The sequence below is a fragment of the Vespula pensylvanica genome, chromosome 8, assembly GCF_014466175.1.
Source record: "Vespula pensylvanica isolate Volc-1 chromosome 8, ASM1446617v1, whole genome shotgun sequence".
Taxonomy (NCBI): domain Eukaryota; kingdom Metazoa; phylum Arthropoda; class Insecta; order Hymenoptera; family Vespidae; genus Vespula; species Vespula pensylvanica.
Genome location: NC_057692.1, coordinates 6266459 through 6288130, shown reverse-complemented (window position 1 = coordinate 6288130; position 21672 = coordinate 6266459). Strand labels below are relative to the sequence as shown.

The window sequence follows — 21672 nt, the reverse complement described above, 5'->3', positions numbered from 1 at the left end:
TTTCTTTTTTCTGTCACCTGCTTATCACAACTAGAAAAACGTTTCTTTGTTTTCTTTCTTAAATCTTTATCGTTAAGTATCTCTATAAAATATCGTCAAATTATTTCAGCTAAGATATCTTCTCTCGAATAGTTCCTTCATACATCGACGATTATTCCTCTTTTTTTATATATATACTTCATCGATCAAACATACGAAATTTTACGATTTAACGATTCACGTCGAATTATCTTTCTTTACGATGATTCGAATTAGATCATGTATTTAATTACCTGTTATACATGAGAACGTCCGGTTTCCAAAGTCGATGCGGAGGGATCCTGAGATCTTTGACGCCCCCATAATCCGAGATGTTCCACCTCATATTTACATCGTTCCATTCCTGAAAAGGAAAAGAAAAAATAAAGAAGAGAGTAAAATTATATTTATATTTTTCGATAAGAGAACGAAAGCAACACGAGTTAAATGTCTGCATATATATATATATATATATATTTTTTTTTTTAACATAGCAACTAGAATTTAATTATTGCTATGTTCAATTATAATTATTTATAAAGTCGACGCGTCTTCGCGTTATACGGAATAATCCTATTTTTTTATTCGAATCGCTATCCAAGTAAAAATTTAATTTGCAATCGAGATCATATCGTTCGTAAAACGAGTCTAATCGGGTTCTTTCTTTCAAATTAAACGACGATAATTTCTTGTCCAATGTAGAGAAAGAACATTTCACGAGTGTTAAAGCATTTTTTCGGTTTAATCTTTGCCCGTAAGAACTTCAAGTCATAAATCCTAGTTAAACGGAGTTTACTTTTTTCATTCCAATTCTTATTCGGTCGACGAGAAAGAAAGAAAGAAAAAGATAGATAGATAGATAGATAGATAGATAGAGAGAAAGAGAGAACGAGTGCTAATACTTTACTTAGAGTTGGCGAAGAAATTTTCTTACTAGTTTCACATCGAGTTTGGATCTTCGCGAGTACGCAAAGCGATTTGAAAAGTTGGTGAATTTTCATGGGGGAGAAACGAAGACAATATTTCTTCCATTCAGATTTGTTCTCTATCAGATCTGTAATTGATCGAATAAGGTCGATAATAGCGGCTGGTAATAACGTTGAACGAAGTTTATCGTTCGTCGTATTTTATTGTCATACGATATCTCTAGGTTTCTTAAAAATGATTTTGAAAATGTAGAAAAATAAACGTGTAATAAAAAAATATAAAAACTCGAAAAATGTCGAAGAAAATGTGATCATCTATACGTTATAATATCGCAAGTAAAAGCGATAAGCTGAGATAGAGAGAACTCTTATCCCACCTTTATCCATTTCATCTTGTTGAATTAAACCCTAGTACGGATTTATAGATCAATGGGATACTTGAGGATGCACCGTAATCGATCTCATCTCACAGGAATCTCCTTGAATTAGGCGACCTTTGAGTCGCATCCCTAGTCTGTACTCGAAAGCTTAAATTATTGAGCCGTGTGAATCTCAATCCCTTGAGAGTTTCACATTCCCTTGCATATTTCGTATCATATCTATTTTTTTTTTTTTTTTTGGTGGACTTTATTTTAACATCTTTTATCAAATAGATTATAATATGATTGGATTGGCATGGAAAAATCAAAGAATATCAGTAAAATAGTATATCTCTCTTTTCGTGAAACTAATAAAAAATGTAAAAGGGATATATCGTACGCACATTTAATATTGAATATTTTATTAAAAATAAAGTACAGTAAAAACGTCGATTATATTAATACGATTAATAAGAATTAACCTTTATAATCATGTTTCTGTTCAATAATTAAATTAATGGATATTTCTGCTTCCATGTTCCATCGGATCTATTTTTATACGAATATGATTTGGATTATTTTATATATGGATAATAAATTATCCATATAATCAAAAATATGTTATTTTCTCACAATATTTCGCGTTAACTAACGTTCTACCGTACGAAGAAATTAATGCGGATCGGTTTGAACGAAAACGTCGACACGATAATGCAGAGATACAGAGGTTTAATTAGCTACTTAAAATGAATCGAAGTAAAAGAAAATGGTAAGGGATAAAAGAAGATCGATCGAAAGTCTAAACATTTTTATTCGGCTCGTAGCGGATTAAAAACAAACTCGTTTATCACTACGTCGGAAAGAAATATCGAAGAAACGTAGAGAAACGAAAGAACAGAAAATGAGAATGAGAGACTGAGAGATGCTCTCAAAAAAGAACAAGAAATTGAGAGAAAGATATAGAGAAACGGCTGGGTTGTTTCGCACGTTGGAAAGCGATCTCGAGATGCCCTTCGCAAAGGGATGCCGAAAGAAGTGAAGGGAAAGAAGGGAAGATTTCCTATCGCGTTCGCAAGTAAAGGCGTTCGTGGTCGGCTTGCACGGTAGGATAGAGCGTCGTTCAAGCTGACAAGGGGAGACCACGACATATAAGCCTGGGATTTCAAAGTAAGGTTGAAAATATGCCGGTGAATAGTGAGTTAGGGAGATAGCCTAAAATATTTTCTTTCCTTCGCAAATCATTTTTCTTTTTCTTTTTTCTTTCTCTTTTTTTTTTTGCAACAATTCCATTTCAACTTGAGAATTTGGTCGAATTGGAGATCGGATGTTTTTTTCTTTTTCTTCTTTTTTTTGTTTCTACACACATACACACACACACACACACATAATTTTTTTTATAACATCGGAATAATTTCCTTTGAAATATATCTTCATCGGCTGTAACTTTTCTCTGTCCCTTAAACTTCTAATCCTATTTCAAAATTCTCACTTTGTATGTTACAAGCTCTCCTTGTAAACCATTAGATTCACACCCATTAGTCACTGACCCCGATTGATTAGCCACTGATGGAGTATGCCGTCGGATAATTAATAATAGCCGCATCGGCACGTTGGTTTACGTGCCACGCATAGCGCGTTATTATATACGTACATATGCATTTGAACGCACAACTCTGGAAGATTTACCGATCATTTTTCCTCAATTCCGACGATCAAACAGTAATTAGTTGATGGCTAAGAAAATTGAGATCAAAGAAAGAGAAAAAATGAGAGAAGGAAAGAGAGAGGAAAAGATAAAGATAGAGATAGATAGATAGAGAGAGAGAGAGAGAGAGAGAGAGAGAGAGAGAGAAAGAGAGAGAGAAAGAGAAAAGAGGGATAAGAGATGAATAAAGGAGAAGAAAGGAAAACTCAAGGAGGATAAAACCTTTGTAAAAATTCTATAGCAAGCCGTTTTTTTGAACTTAAGGGAGGGTTGTAAATCTCGGATAAAAAGATGGAAGAGATATAAGAGTGTGCAAAAGAGAAAGAGATAGAGAGTTAAAGGTAAAGAAAGTTACTAGAGGATTCGAAGAAAGATTTTCTTAAGTTCTTTCCCTCGAAAAACTCTTCCGGAGTATAGAGCTACGTACCAATATATGTATATACCCGATGAAATTTTTTTCGTTGTCGATTCGCATCTCCGAAGTATTTGTACTGGCTTGCCAGGTAAACGAGAAATCAGAACTGACCTCTTTTAAAATGCAAACTCCTTAAAAAAGTTTCCGTTCTGTTGTAGCAAGCTTGTAAACAAACCCTCCTCTTTCCATGGCTTCTCTTCGATATTTTATTTCGAGAAAGTGAAATGAGAGGATGGATAAGTACGAAAGGACTACTTGAGACATTCGTGTCTATCTCTCTCTCTCTCTCTCTCTCTCTCTCTTTCTCTTTCTCTCTCTCTCTCTCTCTCTCTCTCACTATATATACATATACATATATATATATATATATATATATATATATATATATATATATATATATCAACTGCAGATGCCGGCTCGAGTGGCCGGTTGTTATCGCAAACTGTCGTCACGAAGTGCGAATTTTGTCACTCCGTCTCCTTCTACGATTTCTATAAAATCTAGAGATTTTCTATAGAAATATGATATCATTTAAATCTAGAAACGACGCTGGCAGATTTAGCGCGATAAGAGGATGTTATTCGTCTCGTAATAACGTCGTAATAAGTTCGTAATACACTTCGTGATTCAGTTCATTCTTCGGACCCAAGGAGAAGCTAATTAAAATGTCACCGTAATTAAGGGCGCTGCGAAAATTTTCTCGACTTGTCGTCCTCCTTTTCTTTTCATTTGAAACTCTTCATCAAGCAATAAAATCAAAATACGACCGAGTAGAGTTCTCTATATCGTGAATTTATAATAATATAATAAATATCCAGTTAGCGCGTATGCTCTTAGTTATCGTAGCCCAGATGAATATTTTCATCGATTTTCGTCGTGGCTGCAGGCAACTAACACGTTGCTAGCCGACCGTACGACGTCTATTTTTATCGACGACTACAACTACGACGACGACGACGACGACGACGACGACGAAGAGGAGCGAAGAACCATATTTCAAAATCGGAGAATGTGTTAGATTCGATAAACGAATGGACGGAAAAATTAGTGGAAAATAACAAAGGAACAAAGATATTACGGATTAAACAAAAATTAAAATTTTTCTCGTTTTTACAATTTTATCCTATTTTTAATCATAACTTTCCGATCATCGTTTTGTTAACATTGATAATTTTAAATCAAACGATCAGTCATAATACAAATTTTCACTTATGAAAAAGAGATATACGATAATCCTTATGAAAAAGAGACTGCGATATACCGATAAATATCTATAGATATCAATCTATTTCTATGAAAGAGTATTCATTTAAAAATTGACCTTGTATACTTACGATATATAAAAAATAAAAATCGGATAACAATACTTGAATCACATACATACATGTATATACATATGTATGTATGTACATAGCGTACGTTGAAATCTGTCAAGCAGAAAGTTGGAAGGATCGACGTTAACCCGCTTTCCTTTTAAATCCAAAATTATCCGAACTTTGGATGCAGCATCCGTTCGATGCTAACGACGAGACAAATGTCATGGATCCTAGATTCTGGTGAAAGACGTTAAAGAATGTTTCGTCGGCAAAGAATGCTGCTACTACTGCTGCTACTACTGCTGGTGCTGGTACTGGTATTGCTGTTGAATGCAAAGGACGATTTGATTTCGATGGGAAGATAAAAGTCACGGGATCGCGTTATCACGATTCTAAAGAAAGAAAGAAGGAATTTCGTTGCAAAGCATTCCCGATTTTCTTGCTTATTTCGTAGCGTGGAAATTCCTTTTCCTGAAGGAGATATATATATATATACTATAAAGAAAGAGGTGAAAGAGAGGAGAAGATAGATAGACAGACACAAAGATAGATAGAGAGACAGACAAATATATAGATGGAAGGAGAAAGAAATTCAATATGCTTTGCCGTTTGAAAATCAATACGATCTATCAGTTTTCTCAAACGTTATTTTCTATCCTCGATTTTTTAATATTTATATTGATGTGTGATACATACTCGATCTATCATTAATTTTTCGAGAAGAATCTTTGACCTACATTATATTATTTCCATATTTTCATTAATATATATATATATATATATATATATATATATATATAAATTTGTTATTATTGAATCAATAAAAGTAAGGTACATTATATATATATATATATATATATACATACATATATATATATATATATATATATATATATATATATATAGAATTCACGTAGAGGTCGTGAAAAAAAGAATTGCTTTATAACGGGAAATAGCAATGTAGTTGAGTAATAAAAACAATAATAAAAAAAAGGTAAGAAGAAATATAAGAAAAGGAATGATCGATTGTAAATCCCTGCGCTACGTTCATAAAATGTTAAACGTTCGAAGCTCGCAGTGATCACATAAAAATGCGAAGAGATGAAATTTATCGAGATCGTGCGAGATTTCAAAGTACCCTCGATCCAATAACATTTTACTTTTGTTATTAGTTTCACTTCGGCATAGAAAAATCCAAGCATTTCCGTAAATTTAAAAACATTGAAATTATTATGTTACGATCGACGAAACAATATTTCTTTTCTTTCTCATAGCTCATTTTCCCACAGGCCTCGATATTTCCGTAGTATTATATCATATATAGAATTTTATGAAATCGTAATATAAACACTCATGTAGTTAAATACGCATGTAGGTACTCGTAATATTTGTTTTACGTGTTGATATAATATCTCGAGAGAAAGAGAGAGAGAGAAAAAAGAGAGAAAAAGAATTTTAATTCCAGACAATACAATTTTTAAAGCAGACCGATATTTTATTTTTTTATTATTTGCTACTGTTATTAAAATATACAGAAATAATTAACTGAATTATAGCAAACATGAAAAGTTTTCGATACTATTTATATTTCAGATAATAATAATTTATAGAACGTTATTTTCAAGAGTGAAAATAAAAGAAGAAAAGAATTCTTTTTTCTTTTGAAATATCTCGGTTAACGATTCTAGTGAGTAGATCATCGTAATACATGTGTGTATATGTGTATATATATATATGCATGTATGTATGTAGTTACGAATGGCGAAAATCCAGAGACTTTAATCATTTGCATACATAATCATCTTTTGGTATAGGTCGCATCTACGTTTTAATCCATCCTCGTACCCCACCAACACTATCCCTACTATCCACCACTCGAGAATAATTCGCAGTCTTGCAATATTCATAAACCGGAGAGTTCCATGCTTGCGGAAAACGAATTCGTTAGGGTTTAATATTTTAGCACTGTACTCTTACTTACGAAAGAGATAGAAAAAGAGAGAGAGAGAGAAAAATAGGAAAAGATAGGGACAGAAAAAAAAAGGATTCGAGTATTTGGCAATGTCCGTCGACTCGTATAAAGAAAATTTTACGATGAATTTCATTACGAATTTCGATCTGCCATCGAAAGGAAATGACGTAAGGAGGAACAACGATCGTTCGTGCTCGGAATTCCACAGAGAAAACTTTTAAAAGCGTTCCAATTTACCTTGATTTTCTTAACTTACGGACGGCTAATTAAAATCGACTCTCTCTCTCTCTCTCTCTCTCTCTCTCTCTCTCTCTCTCTCTCTTTTTCTCTTTTCTCTTTCTCTTTTCTATGTCTCTCCTGCATTCCTGCAAAAATTCCCGTAATGTAAAAAGAACGCATCGGTGAATCTCGTAAATTCGGGCAAGAAAAATTCTAATCGAAGAAGATGTAAAAAAAAAAAAAAAAGACAAAAGGAAAGATAACAGAAAATAAAATAAAAAAGAAGGATTTCGTAAAATTTGATAAATTCTTCGTATGAATTCTTTCCTTTTTCGTTTCTTTTTTTACTTTTGGTTTTTCTTTTTTTTCAACCTCCTTCTATTGCATTTTACATGTTATTGTAAATTTCCTTTCTAACAACAAGAAATTCCTCAAACGATCGAACTATACGATCGTACAGTTCGATGGCTATATCTAATACGTTCTATCTAATCTTTCTTTTACTGCTTGTATTTTCTGTATCATAAAAATTCGTCGAATTTTGTAGGTTCTTCTTAGCTTATTTTTGAATTTCGATTAAATTGTAATTCGTGGAATTCCTTCGAGTCCATGGACGACAAAGATCGAGTGCGATTATATAAAACGTCGTTGGATTTGTTTCTTTCCTTGGCGATTAAATGCTCGAACGACCGAGAAAGCAATTCCGTTAGAGGGAAAAAAATAAAAGATTACAGAAAGAAAAAGAGGAGGAGGAGAGAGAGAGAGAGAGAGAGAGAGAGAGAGAGAGAGACAAAGGAAAAGAGAAAGAGAAAGAGATAGAGAAAAAAAAGAAAGAAAGAGTGAATTAAGACTGGAAAAGAGTACGAGTCGAACTTATTACCACCTTGGCTTTATTACGAACGACCTTGACACCTTTCCACGCGATCGCATTCGATTATAGAGGTGCGCGCGCGCACACTTGTGTTTCCAGCATGTGCCGAGTTTCTTCCACTCGAATTCCTTCTTTTCCTTTGCTTACTTGCCACCGTTAAAAAAGAAAAAAGAAAACGGAAAAGAGAAATAAAAAAAAGAAACGAATAGACGATTAAATACGAAATGTCTGATTCGTCGGTACAAGGCAATACTCGTTCGACTGATAAGAAGGAATAAGATCTTGATCTAGAGTCACGAATCACAATCGCCAAGTTTCTACGTTCACTACTTGGCACGATTAACAAGTTTCTCGATGGAAGACCGGAAACGTAAGGAAGTAGCTTCCGGAGAGAACTTTACTCTAGTTCTCTCTTATAAAGCTTGAACGCTCAACTCAAACCGTCAAGTTTGGATTCCCGGTAGAACGGAAAGTTAATAGAATGAGAGATCTATATATATATATGTGTGTATATACATATATATATATATATATATATATATATATATTTGTGCACGTATATATCTCTGTGCATATACAGTATATATTATATATGTGTGTATATACGTATGTGTGTATATATGTATGTATGTACGTACATATGTATGTATATTGAAATGAAGATCAAGAATCTAAAAAGCTCGTACGATAATATCGTTAATCCCGATAGATTTTTCATCTCTTTCTCTCTCTCTCTCTCTTTCTCTCTGCCTTTCGTTTCATTTTATTTTATTTCTATTAAAATAATTATTCTTAATTGCTTCACAATTTTAATGGATTTTCTAAAAGTTTTAATCGTCCTAATTATTTTATTGTAATAGAATTAAGATCGGTAATTTGCGAGCAAGTCGCAGGAAAAAGAAATGAGATCGATAAAAAGTTCTTATTATAATAACAATTTAGTCGGCTTATATTATATTATATTGAAATAACAATTATATTGGATTAGAATAACAATGAAGATGATTGTGATGATGATAATGATAATAGCGGCACTGAACGTTTAACATTTATAAAATTTAACATTTAAAAAGAAAAATCATTCTTATTAAAGTACAGTGTATTTCGATACGATTTTTAATGGAACCGATGTTGAAAACTATCCAACAGTTTTAGATTTTGTTACACCATATATCAATCGTCTTTTCTAAAAGCGTTCACATTCTAACGAAGATTTCTCCACCACCGAAATTTAACCCCAAAGTATCTTCAATCTCTTAGTTCCGCGTCTTCGATTCTTCCTTTCTCTTCTCTTCCTCTTCCTCTCTCTCTCTCTCTCTCTCTCTCTCTCTGTCTCTCTCTCTCTCTCTCTCTCTCTCTTTCTTTCAGATCGTGGGATGTAATTAAAACGTTTCGGAAGTTCGACTGGCAGCTAAGGTTCTCCTTTGTTCGAAGAGTAACTTGCAGTTGCGAGTTTGTGCTACTCGAGGAATAAGTATAAAGGAAAGAGTGAGACAGAGGGAGAGAGAGAGAGAAAAAGAGAGAGAGAGAGAGACAGTAACGTAAATCGTTAAAGTACCATGGCATTCGGCAAGCTGCTTATTTTCCAGTTAGATTCACTGAAACTCGATTTTGTACTGTCATTTCCCGAGACGTTGGTCCCATTCGGCTCATTGTTGAGATTCTCGACTATGAATCCCAACGTTATGGCGGCCAAACTTCCGGGGCCATTTTTGAATTCATAGAAACCGATATACCATATACCGAAATAAAGACAAATGATTCTACGTGGTTATATCATAATATCAACTTTCTGTTTCCCGTAAAATGATACCGTACGAAGTTATTCATATATCCAGCAAAAAGCTATAATAACATGTGTTTAGTGATACATATTTCCTTTCTCTCGGGATTCTCGAAAATATGATTTTTTAAATTCTTTTTTCTTTTTTTCGTACGTATCGCATTCCAGATGCAATGAAAAAAAAATTAGAAAAATAAAGAAAAGAGAAAAAAAGAAAATAAAAAATTTATTTCTACAAATTATAATATTATTATTTCCTTTTCGTTGGAGAAAATACATTTAATTCTTTGTACTTGCTTTATTAATAATTGATATATCACAGTTAAATAGGAAAGATAAGTGATCTTGAGTAAAGGAGTAACGAGATAACAGTCGGAGAAGTTGCATAATCAAAGGTAGGAGAGAGGAACGACGAAATGCGAAGAGAACTAACTTGGCGCTCTGTTTGTGCAACGTAGCATGAATTTTAGTTTCTCTCTCTCTCTCTTTTCTCTTTCTTTCTCTCTTTTCGCAATTCCGACTCCGTGCCAAAAGAATTACCTTTTGGCACAAAATTTTCGTCTCGATGTCACTCGAAATAACGGCAAGGTGCTCCTACGATCGATCCTGAAGTTATTTATAATGGAAAAAACGAGTTGAAGAGCCGTCTTTGCCAGCAGCCTTGCAGAAAACTCGCTGATGACTGAATTTTCTAGTAAAATCATCCTTCTATGCCGTGCACGTGGACGTTCGTCAGATTAGACGTTGAAGAAGTACCTGAATATTATTCCGATCTCATGCCAAAAAGAGATAAACGAAAAAGTTCGACTCGATCACTTTCAATATTGATACAAATAGATATATTAAATTTGATAAAATTCGAAGTAATTTTTTTTCTCGCTATTTGAAAGAAGACAAAATATAACTTCGATGTTCTATTGATTCTTTTGACACACTCTGTATATTACGATCTTCTTTACGGATATTACTGTGTTACCCATCAAGATGTATTATTCATTGTTCGTAAAAGTTGGAGAACAGATAGGCGGAACAGTAGCAGGAAAAGTGAATCTGATGTTGACTTCGAAACGATATTCAAATTCTTTCTATAATATGTCTATGTCTACTTTTCACGAAGAATTCACAATTTCTTTGTTTCTTTCACGCTTAAAGAACGTCTTTTAAAATGGCACTTTCTTCATTGAAATCATAATATATGTTGTCGAACAAATTCATTCCAAGTTATTTCCGTTAAGGATCTGCAAAAATGTAGATATATTATATTTCGATGAAAAATAAAAAAGAAGAAATGCGAGTTGTTCCGAGAGTTTCTGATTTTGATAGAAAATTATGTACCAAGACAACATACCCAAGAAGAAGAAAAATAGTTTCGTTTGCCAAGCGTAGCTTGAATTTCAACTCTGCTCGTTACATTAAACCCATCTCGAAAGAGAGAGAAAGAGAGAGCAACTGAGTGAGTGAGTGAGAGAGAGAGAGAGAGAGAGAGAGAGAGAGAGAGAGAGAGAGAGAGAGAGAGAGAGAGAGAGAGAGATGAAAAGTAAAGACTAGGCTAGATACTCTATAAAAGAGCTCTCTTTTTTCCGATAGAAGAAGAGAGAGAGAAAAAGAGGGGAAGAGACAGGGAGAGAAAGAGAGAGAGAGAGAGAGAGAGAGAGAAACATCTTTCTTCGAGATTGTTATCTCATTACAAATTACTACTTTCTTATATAGTCCTTAGATATTAAGGACGAAGGAAGCTTGATCGATTAATTGAAATACGAGCGAAACATTTAATCTGATCTCACAAATCGATATTTCGATCATAATGTTCATCTATTTGTGAATTCGAACGAGAGAATTTTCTCACCTGTCGCCAGATCAAAAACTAATTTTCCTCTCGAATTAGATTTCCTAATTTTCTCTACGTTTCTTTTTCTTTTTCTTCTTTTTTATCTTCAATCAAATACAGACTTTTTTGACAGAACGTCAATCACTTGGCAATCAATCAACTCGGAGAAGTTGTTCTTACTCGTCGAAAGAAAATTACAAGAAGAAAAAAGAAAATGGAGAAGAAGATGGAAAGAAAAAAGAGAGAGAGAGAGAGAGACAGACAGACAGAGAGAGAGAGAGAGAGAGAGAGAGAAAGAGAGAGAGAAAGAGAAAGAGGGAGAGAGAAACAAAAAGAAAGAAAGAAATGATCTCCATAATGGTAGACGCAATAATTAAGGAAGGTCGAATTTCCATTTTAGCATTCGAAAGCGCGCAATCTGCTTGCCTTTCATCGATGCTTAATTAAACCAGCACGAGCTGGAAAATCTCTTCATTGTTACCTCGGAAACGAGCGAGGTTGAACTCGTGGGTGGTCGGATGAGTATGCTCGTGTGCGAGAGAAAGATAGAGAAAGGGATGATAGTCCAAGCTAGGTATGCCTCGAGAACGGTAGGATAATACCGAATACAGATAACTGATACTTCGATCACGTGTCACGAATACTAGTCTCTCGATTCGACCGTATCAGAGTATTTGGTATTATCTTACGATCATCGAAAGGGATGGAAAGGGAATGTTACATGGTGGTAGGGGATGAGTCGTCCTACTGTCATAAACTTTCTGACGAAGAAACTTTACTAGGAAGAATGAGAGAGAGAGAGAGAGAGAGAGAGAGAGAGAGAGAGAGAGAGAGAGAGAGAGAGAGAGAGTAGAAAACGAAAGACTAGGTATACTTTTTTATGCAGTAAAAGAAGGTCAACGGATATAGAGGGTGGTCCAATAACTATTACTACGAATACTTTAGAAACTATGAGAATTAGACAAAAACTTTTTTTAATGATCGACAAATACTATAGAAGGGATCACGATAAATTAAAAACAATCTTTAATTCGTAAATTTTTAAAGAGGTTTGATTAAATTACTAATTTGTTTTTTTTTTTTTTTTTTTATTTGTAATCTCTAATAAGATCTTCGACTATCTACTTGTTTCTATCAGATCAAAGTATTATCACGAACATTGATTAGATTTGCATCAGATTAGTTGGCGGAATAAACAGACCGAAGTTTTTACTTACTTATCGGAATAAATTTAAAAAAAAAAAAAAAAGGTTGAATAAGTACTGCAGTGATGTTGTTAAACCTCGATCGTCTATGTATGTATGCACGTATGTACATATCTTCGAGTAAATACTATCGTGACGTAAATACTTTTTTCTAAACGATCTCTCGGCGAGATTTACAAGTATATACGTACTTATATATACATAAAATATATATATATAAAATATATAAAATATATAATACATACACATATATATATCTATACGTGTACACACATATACGCGTAAAGAAAGAAGGATAAAAAAAAAAGAAATAAAAAGGGTAGCTCGTAAATACGTCGAGTAAGCTGAGAGGTATCTACAGGCAACGGAAAATCGAGTCTGACGGGTGCAAAGTTCAAGAGAGGTTCGAATTCTTCGAGTTGGTAGATTGCATTTCTTTTCCTTCTTTTTTTGAGAAAGAAAGAGAGAGAGAGAGAGAGAGAGAGAGAGAGAGAGAGAGAGAGAGAGAGAGAGATACTGAATTAGATAATTAGATGATTGGTTAATTGGTTAATTGAAATTCCAGTTACACTATAATTACGAGTGAAAGAGGAAAGAGTAGAGCAGGTTTATTGCAAGAAAGAGAAGAGAAATTTCACGCAAAGTTCCGGAAGTACGTGGGATAGTTGCCCTTCGCAAAGGTCCAACGAACGTGCCGAGTCGTGGCTTAACTCGATTTACTGGCTCTCGAGTTAGTTAATACACCCTTCTCGATCGCCCGACTGAAGCCGAAATTTATAGCCGAACGGATGGCAGTCACTGTAACCTCGATGGAGGTTTCCTTCCTTCCTTCCTTCCGTCGTTTCTCAACAGATGTTTTGAATCGAAACATGCTATGCGATTCTATGTGGTATACTTGATTCATTGTCATACAAACGTATAACTACGTTTCTTTCGCCTCAGGCATAAATCCCTTTTTGCGTAAACGTAAAAGAGATAAGTTTCGAGTAAGTCACTCTAAACACAAACGAGCTGGCCATTAACGTCGTGGAAACTTTCAAGTTGCGACTTTCGAACTGGATCGGCGGCACTCTTAATGCTTGTCTATCGCTATCTTCCTCTCTCTTAGTCTCTTTCTCTCTCTCTCTCTCTCCTCTTTTTCTTTTAACATCTATCCTATTTCTAAGTCTCTCTCTCTCTCTCCCTCTCTTCCACATATTTTCATGACGTAACTCGATTCTCGTTAAAAGCCGCCCGATATCGTCTCGTTCGCTCGCTTAGTGTTGCCAAGCCAAATGAATTTTCTTAGACGCGGTTGCGCTTTTATCGTAAAACCCTGCTTTCGTCTCCTTCGTTTTTCATCCCGTACATGATTCGTTGCAAACTTTCGAGTAAATATTTGCCTTAATGCGGGATCATCGTGAATTGCTTATAAGATTCATTAAAATATGTATATATGTATGTGTGTGTGTGTGTGTGTGTACGTGTTTGCGTTTGTGTTAATATACGAAAGTTGGAGAAGAAAACTTTTTGAAGAAAAAGAGTTCAATTATCGGACGATTATAATTATTAAAAATCAAATGAAACATTGAATTAAGCCAATTAAAATAATTATGAAATATTTTTAGTCAAATGAAATCAATATGTCAAGAAACGTGTCAGGACGTTTCGAAAATAATTTTCTTTTTTTTCCTTCTGAAATATAATTACAAAGATGGAAAGAAAGAAAACATAGGTACATAAATGGAAAGAAATAAAAAATGCGCGAGCTTTCTGAGATCTTAAAGATCTCGTCTCATAGAAAATGCTTTCGCATGACTTCGATTATGTTCGACTAGAATTTAGACGACGCGAAATTAAGTATTCCAACCGTTTTTCTGAATTCCCTTTGCGTCGTTCGATAACGCTTTTGCGATCTCTTTTGAAAGATACGTGCCGGTGACGGCATCGAGAAATGATTCGATTTCGTCTACTGAGTACATATATATATATATATATATATATATATATATATATATATGCACATATGTATGTATGACATAAGTATATTCTCGATTTCACATATAATAATACTTTTTTCTTTCCATTTTGTTTTATTTGTTATAGCTTTGAAATAAATCTTGAATATTATATAAATATAAACGATGATATTTTTAAACGAAACACGAAATGGGATACCCAGTATAAATTGATCAGATCATAAATACTCATCTTTCTTTTTTAAATATCATTTGCCTTAAAAACAACTAAAAAAGAGAGAGAGAGAGAGAGAGAGAGAGAGAGAGAGAGAGAGAACAAAAATTAAAAAAAAAAAAGCGGTGAAAGTTTCACCACGCAAAAATACGCACGCGTATATTTATCGTCGTGCCACGTCTCTCATACTCGTATTTAATTAAGCCGTTAATTAAGTTCTTTTTATCTTGTGCTTTTCTAAAACAGCGTCACAATGCGTCCTATTGTTGTTCGTGCTATATACAGCTCCTCGCGTTGGCTCCTAATTAGCGACTAAAAATGAATGGCAACATCGATGAATCGGAAAAAATGCACAATGTTGATCATCACCGATACCTCCGAAGAAATCCCCTCTGATTTGTCACGAAGTTCGTCATTCATTTTTCACGAATCAATGTGAAAAGTTTTTCACTTTCCCTCCATTACTCTCGTTTATCGATTTGCATATTTATGATTCTTCGTAAATTCCATCACTTATTCATACATTATTGTTAATTATTAATTTCGTTATAAATAATTTAATGTTCATTATAAATAACAGATATAAATCAAATTTACATACTATACCCGACTAAATTAAATGTTTACGAAGCCGTTAATTAAAAGACGAAATCAGAAACAGCGATCGACCAAAACGACACGACTCGACTACCTTTTATTTCCCAATCGAACGAATCCTAAGAGCTTTTAATAAATTCAAATACGTAGAAGTAAACAATATTTGTTCTCGATTGGAAAGAAAATAGCTTGGCAAGCGCCTAATACATTAACGAAACCATTAATATAACAATGCTTTTTCATCAAAAGCTGAACAGTTTATATTTTAGTTGATTATTCAACCCTTTCGTCCTGTCTATGCCATTATGAATGTTTCTTCGTATCTATTGTTCTCTTAAAAATACCGTTAGCCAATTAAAATACAGTTTAGCCGCAAATCGATAGTTGAATCGATTTCATAGAACGATAGAATTGTGGATTTCATTCTCACGCATGTACGAATTTAATCGTTGAAACTTCTATCTTCCTTGATTCATGTATGCCGATGTATGTATGTATCCATTAATTCACGAAAATTATTAAATCAATAACGAAAAAATGAAAAGGGACTCAACCCAGGAAGAAATCGAACGTTCGTATAAACCGAGCGAGTAGTTTGGCGAATTGCAAATGCGATTTTGAAACTGTGAGAGAAACAGCAGAGTGTAATAAATTAATTAATCCTTACGCTTTTGAATTCATCGAAAATTCTCGTGGCACCGTGGTGAAAGTTTACGAACGTTAAAACACGAAATTGATAAAAACGATGAAAGGGATGGTTTATACGAAAAATGATATACACGCGCTATATATGCTCAAAAATCTAGCCACAAATCTCACGAGTGCATGCCTCTTCGTTGAACATTTCCAAAATGAGAAACGAAAGGGGGCGCGTGTTATTGACATATTTGAAATGCCTGTAGACTGCCCTTAATCCTTTTACAATTCACAACAATAACCATTTCAATATCGCGTTTCTTGGCGTTGCTCGACCACGAGTAATAATGCATCGAATGGAAAGAGATAATGTATTTATAATCGGCATACATTTTGCAACGGAAGTTACGAATGTTACTGACAGTGGTTTCAGATACTTCAGATACTTGCGAAATTGCCGCTTTGTGTTATTAAAATGGTCGCCCACGAACGACGTGACTAATCAAACGAGTATCGACATAAACTTGATCGTAAGAGAAAGAGACGAAAGATAGTCTCGACGGAGGAACTTTTGCGTCACGTTTCAAAAATATTCGATTTCGTATAATTATGTATATTATGTTCGAATATTCGCTGCGATGCGATGTTTCGATATTTATTTTACAAAGATATCTCTGGGGAAATAATTATATTCTCTTTAGTTATATTCTACCTGTTATCGTTAACATCATCTATCTGTCTCAAATTAATCGAACGTATCTCCTCTGAAAATATCTCTTTACGATTTTCCGAAAAATTCATGCTATTCTTTCGTTAGTCTAATTTGAAGATAATCAAAGATTAAAATGGTCAAAGGAAGGTTAGAAGAAACGAAGGAAAAAAGAGGACGAGCCAGTCGGATAAAGAGTTCAACCAAGTGAAGTAGGAAAAGCGAAAACTGGTTGTACGGTAAAAAGAGAAAAAAAAACGAATCCTGATGCTGACTTCTCTCTCATAATGCTACATAGAACAGTTAGGGTTGAACGTAGGTAGAAGTGCTCTACCTACTCTCTCGACATGCTCTACTCTCTTCTAGTACCTCAGTCCACTGAGGAAGGAGTTACATCGTGCTGAGAATTTCGTTTTTGCGATCGCGTTTTCTCGTAGAGACGGCAGTAACGCGTCGTTCGCCTAATATCCCTCGGATATTCACTTCGGAAACGTCGTCACTCCGTATACTTTTCTCTACCCTTATTCGTCTCAGAGATGGTTCCTCCTCGTTTATTTAATCGATTCGTTTAATCGTGCGTATAATCGTACGATTCTCAAAGGAACCTGCCTTTGAGTGTTTTGTCTTTCTAGTACGTCAAGCGTTAGACGTAGAACGATGTATTAGATCTCCTCGTTTCATCGATTAAAACAATGACAATGGTCGTGAGAGCATGCTCGACGTTGTTTATAAAGCGATAATCGATGATGCTTCGTTCTGCGTTTAGATCCTAGCGCTCCTAGACCGTTATGTTCCTTTCTTATTATTAAATCTTTCTATGTAACCACGTAATTTCTCAGTAGGTTGCCCTTTCCATTAGATATTCGCGGTAATATCGAATACCTTTTGGGTCAAACGACAAAAACTTCAAGAATTTTCTTTCATCTAGAAACACGATGACATTGCCGAACGAACGAACCGAAAGTTCAACCACTTTTCAGGAGGTATCTAATCTTTTTTGAGCATGTACATACCTACACATATATACATACCTACATATATGTAATATGCTTATTTTATCGTTTCGACGAAAATTGAAAGTAATTTAGTTGAAAGTAAACTGGATTTATGTAAAATACGGAAAAATGGCATCTCGATTATATTCCTCTTCCTTTCATCGATCGTGATCGCTTCTTTTCTACTTTAGTTAGTGGACGAAATAAATAAAAAAAAAAAGAAATATCTTCTACGATCTGTCGATAAAAATGAATGCCGAAAAAGAAAGAATTCGCTCTTCGAATGAGAAATTTTCATGAAGTTTTAACGTCTTGCAAATGTACCTTGAAACATTGAAGAATTTTATCGGTAAAATAGCAATTGTCAGTGATTTAATGAAAACTCGAACGTTTTCTTCGATCCTTTTTCAACAGCGCATTTTTAAATGACATAATTTTGAATCTAACGATGGTATTCTCTCACGAATAATTTCACGAATTCGTGAGAAAGAAATTGTGAAAGAAAACGAGAGAGAGAAAAGATGCAAAGGGAGCTCATATTTTTGAGTTATTAATGTACACTCTCGTCATATTTACGGTGGAAACACTTCGATTCTTATTTTATCTTCGATCGATACGGAAATGCATATAACAGAGCTATCGGAAATGCGTACGATGTTTTCTCGAATATCTTCTCGATTTACATCAGTAAAAATATAGCCACTTCCAGAGTCAAACGCATCTACATCATTTTATTTAACCCCGAACTCTATCTTTCTGTACAAAAGAAAAAAAACAAAGAACAGAAAAAAGAAAGAAAAAAAAAGGAGAGAGCAAGAAAAGAAAAGAGAAAAGAAAATGAAAAAGAAAAAAAAAATGTAGCTTCGTATTGTCCGCTTCAATTCAAAATAAAAGAAATACAAATTTCTTTCTTGGAAACTAAATAAATTAGAGGGACGCACTTTCAACAAATTATACGGCCACCGACGAGAGACCCATTCGTATTTTCACGCGAAAGCTAACTTTCTGAAACGTCTCTCTCAAAGAAAATTACACTTTTTTCTCCTTATAATTTGTAATCTCTTTTCTTTTTTCTTCTCTCTTTTCTTTTTTCTTTTATTAAGTTTTTCTTCTTTCCCTTTTTTCCTCTTCTTCCTTTTCATTTTCATTTTCATTTTTATTTTTATTTTTATTTCTATTTCTTAATTCAACGATAAGGAATTTACTTATGCGCTTATCTTCGTCTGTAAATAATCTTGAAACGTTATTCTGTTAGTAAATTTATACGTTTATTATATTTATATCCTTCTTAATAATAATAATAATAATAATAATAATAATAATAATAATAATAAAAATAATAAAAATAATAATTGCATAAAATAATAAGTAGAAGCGCGTAGCAAACTCGTATACTTTGTTTTTCAATAAAATTCTACATTTTGCGCTTTCCTCTTTCTTGAACTTATCCAACGGAGTGTAAACGAAAACGAGCTTCGTCAGAATGCATCGTTTCTAAATCATGAGAGCAACATTAACTTAACAAAGCAATTCGTTTCATGAACCGCAACGAAAGCCTGCAATAAATTCGCTCTATTTACGCAAGCTGCTGTTACGGTACGAAAGCTAACTCGTAGAGCCATTGTTATAAAATGCCGAAAGACTAGGTGTGAAGGACAATTTTCTCCGACGAAAAGCGCTGCTCTTCTCGTATTGCTCTATTACCAACCCTTGCAATACGTACACATGTACGCGCGTGTACATACGTACACACATATATACACACAATGTACCAGAAACCCGAAAACTTCTTACTACGAACCGCTCGTTATTTCGTAAAAAGAGAAAAAGTAACATTCAAATGTTATGGCGTGCTCTATATAGCGGCCGACAAAACTTTGTTAACTTTCAAAACATTTTGCTATTCATAAAATGTTGGGAGACAACAGAGGAAAAACAGAAAATAAAAAAAGAAATATAGCAATAAAATTTGAAGAATCCATCGGCTAGAAAAGAACCAAGTTTTTGAAATGAGATGCTTTAGTTAGCCATACTTTTTCTTGCAATTTTTCATTTTATTATTTATAATGATTCCGATTGATAATATATTCTCTCTCTTGTTTTCTTTCTCGTTGCAAGAGAGCAATACGTTCGCAGAATTAACAACCGAATAGAAAATAATTTCTAAAATAAACGTAGATCTATCTACATTTATAAATGCGTTTGTTCTCCGTAATTATAATTATTCTCTTTTCGTTTCTTCTTTTTCTTTTTAATATAAACATTATAATTGTTTTGTTTATCTATTATATGTTATTAATAAAATCGACTAAAATTACACGCAAGATGTTTGTTTTATTTTTAATAATTTAATACTCTGATCATATGACGAACATCAAAAAAAGAGATCGTAATGAATAAAAAAGTCAAAGAATTATTTTTCTTAAAATTTTTCGCGCGAACTTTCCTTTAAAAAGCTTTGATAAGACGCTTCACGATTGCTACAATCTGACAAGAAGTTCTTTTTTTTATCAAAAACATAACATCGATTTTCCGTGATAACTTCCGAACGACGTGCGAACCATATGAAATTCGAATCGTTTCGTGTAAATCTCTTCTATGCGTCAAATTTACATGACGCACGAGCACTGTGATATCGTGGAACGTTCATTAAATTTATCGAATCGAACGATCGAAAGGTTCGTTCGAAATCAAAAAATAGAGCGAGTCACCAAAATATTCGAATACTTCTTCAAATTGAATAACTTTTTTTTATGTTCTGAAAATGTTTGAAATTTTTGAATAGATAAAGAGAAATTTGTGTACTGTGCGAAGTATTCGAAGAATGGCAAAGAAACGACTTCTTGTTGCAGCAGGCACGTGAGGAAAACAAATAAAACAAATTTAAAAAATAGAGAAAACAACACTATTTAACATCTTTGCAATTTTAAAAAAGTCATTCAATTATTCGTTTAATTGAATAGATAAATCATTAAACAACTATATGTAAATCTCGTTACCGTGTTACATTAAAATGGTAAAATTAGAACGATTCAATGATAATCCCATTGTGAACATAATAATTAAGTTAGTATGCAATGCGATAAAAAACAAGATGAAAAATATGAAAACGTGTAAAAAAGCTTTATAATGAACGAACAATATTTGAACAAAACGTGGTGTTACGTCCACCTCGTTGTTTACTCGTAGAGCATCGTAAAAGGCGTAGAGTATATGCAGAGTAGTACGTACAATACGTAGGTACGTACATGCAATTACGAAAAAAAAAAAAAAAAAACAAACAAAAATAAAAAATTAACATAGCGGCTGCGCCTAGCGTTACAGAAATTTTCTATTGTTTCCATCACGTATGAATTATCGATAAAAGAAAAACAATAGGATTCACGTGAATTATTTCATTTCAAAAATGTCGATGAGCGTAAAAGGCGAATGCAGCAAAAGCGATTATGTCTATTTCTCGAATTTGTAAGTCGATCGAGTATATTTCGAGAATAAAAGAAAAAAGAAAAAAGGGAAGAAAAAAAAAGAAAACCTACAATCCGATAGAAAGAGTGGTTTTGTTTGTACGAATAACGTAAGGCGAATGTTAAGAAGTCATTGTAAACGATTCGAAAGAAAAGGCACCTCGCGTAGTTTTAAAAAGAAAGTTCGAAAGGACAAAAAGGACGTCTGACCTTCGTTAATTCTTCGCAACTTGTCCTAACAAGGACGTGTGAACCACTCGAGTTTAACTTCGTGCCGAGAGTTTAACCTGTTGCCGGTGACTCCATTAATAATTGGTTTTTATAAACAATAAAAATCGATCTCAATAGAATGGAAAGTACTCGTTAACGTTTATATTAATCGCTTCGATGGGTCTAATGCGAATGTAATTGGTCAAGTTGAAAGTCACAAAACGATTTCAGCTCTTTTTGATTTCTTTCTTTCTTTCCTTCTTTCTTTCTTT

General features: G+C 33.7%; 1 protein-coding gene across 3 annotated transcripts in view; it reads right to left on the bottom strand.

The window, feature by feature from the left end:
- Positions 1 to 21672, bottom strand: part of LOC122630847 (neuronal acetylcholine receptor subunit alpha-7-like) — a 127945-nt gene that overhangs the window by 21867 nt on the left and 84406 nt on the right. For all 3 annotated transcript variants that reach the window (XM_043815820.1, XM_043815818.1, XM_043815819.1), the window contains one exon: positions 273 to 382. In XM_043815820.1, the coding sequence (XP_043671755.1) occupies positions 273 to 364 (92 nt within the window). In that variant the 5' untranslated portion in view covers positions 365 to 382. The remainder of the gene's footprint in view (positions 1 to 272; positions 383 to 21672) is intronic.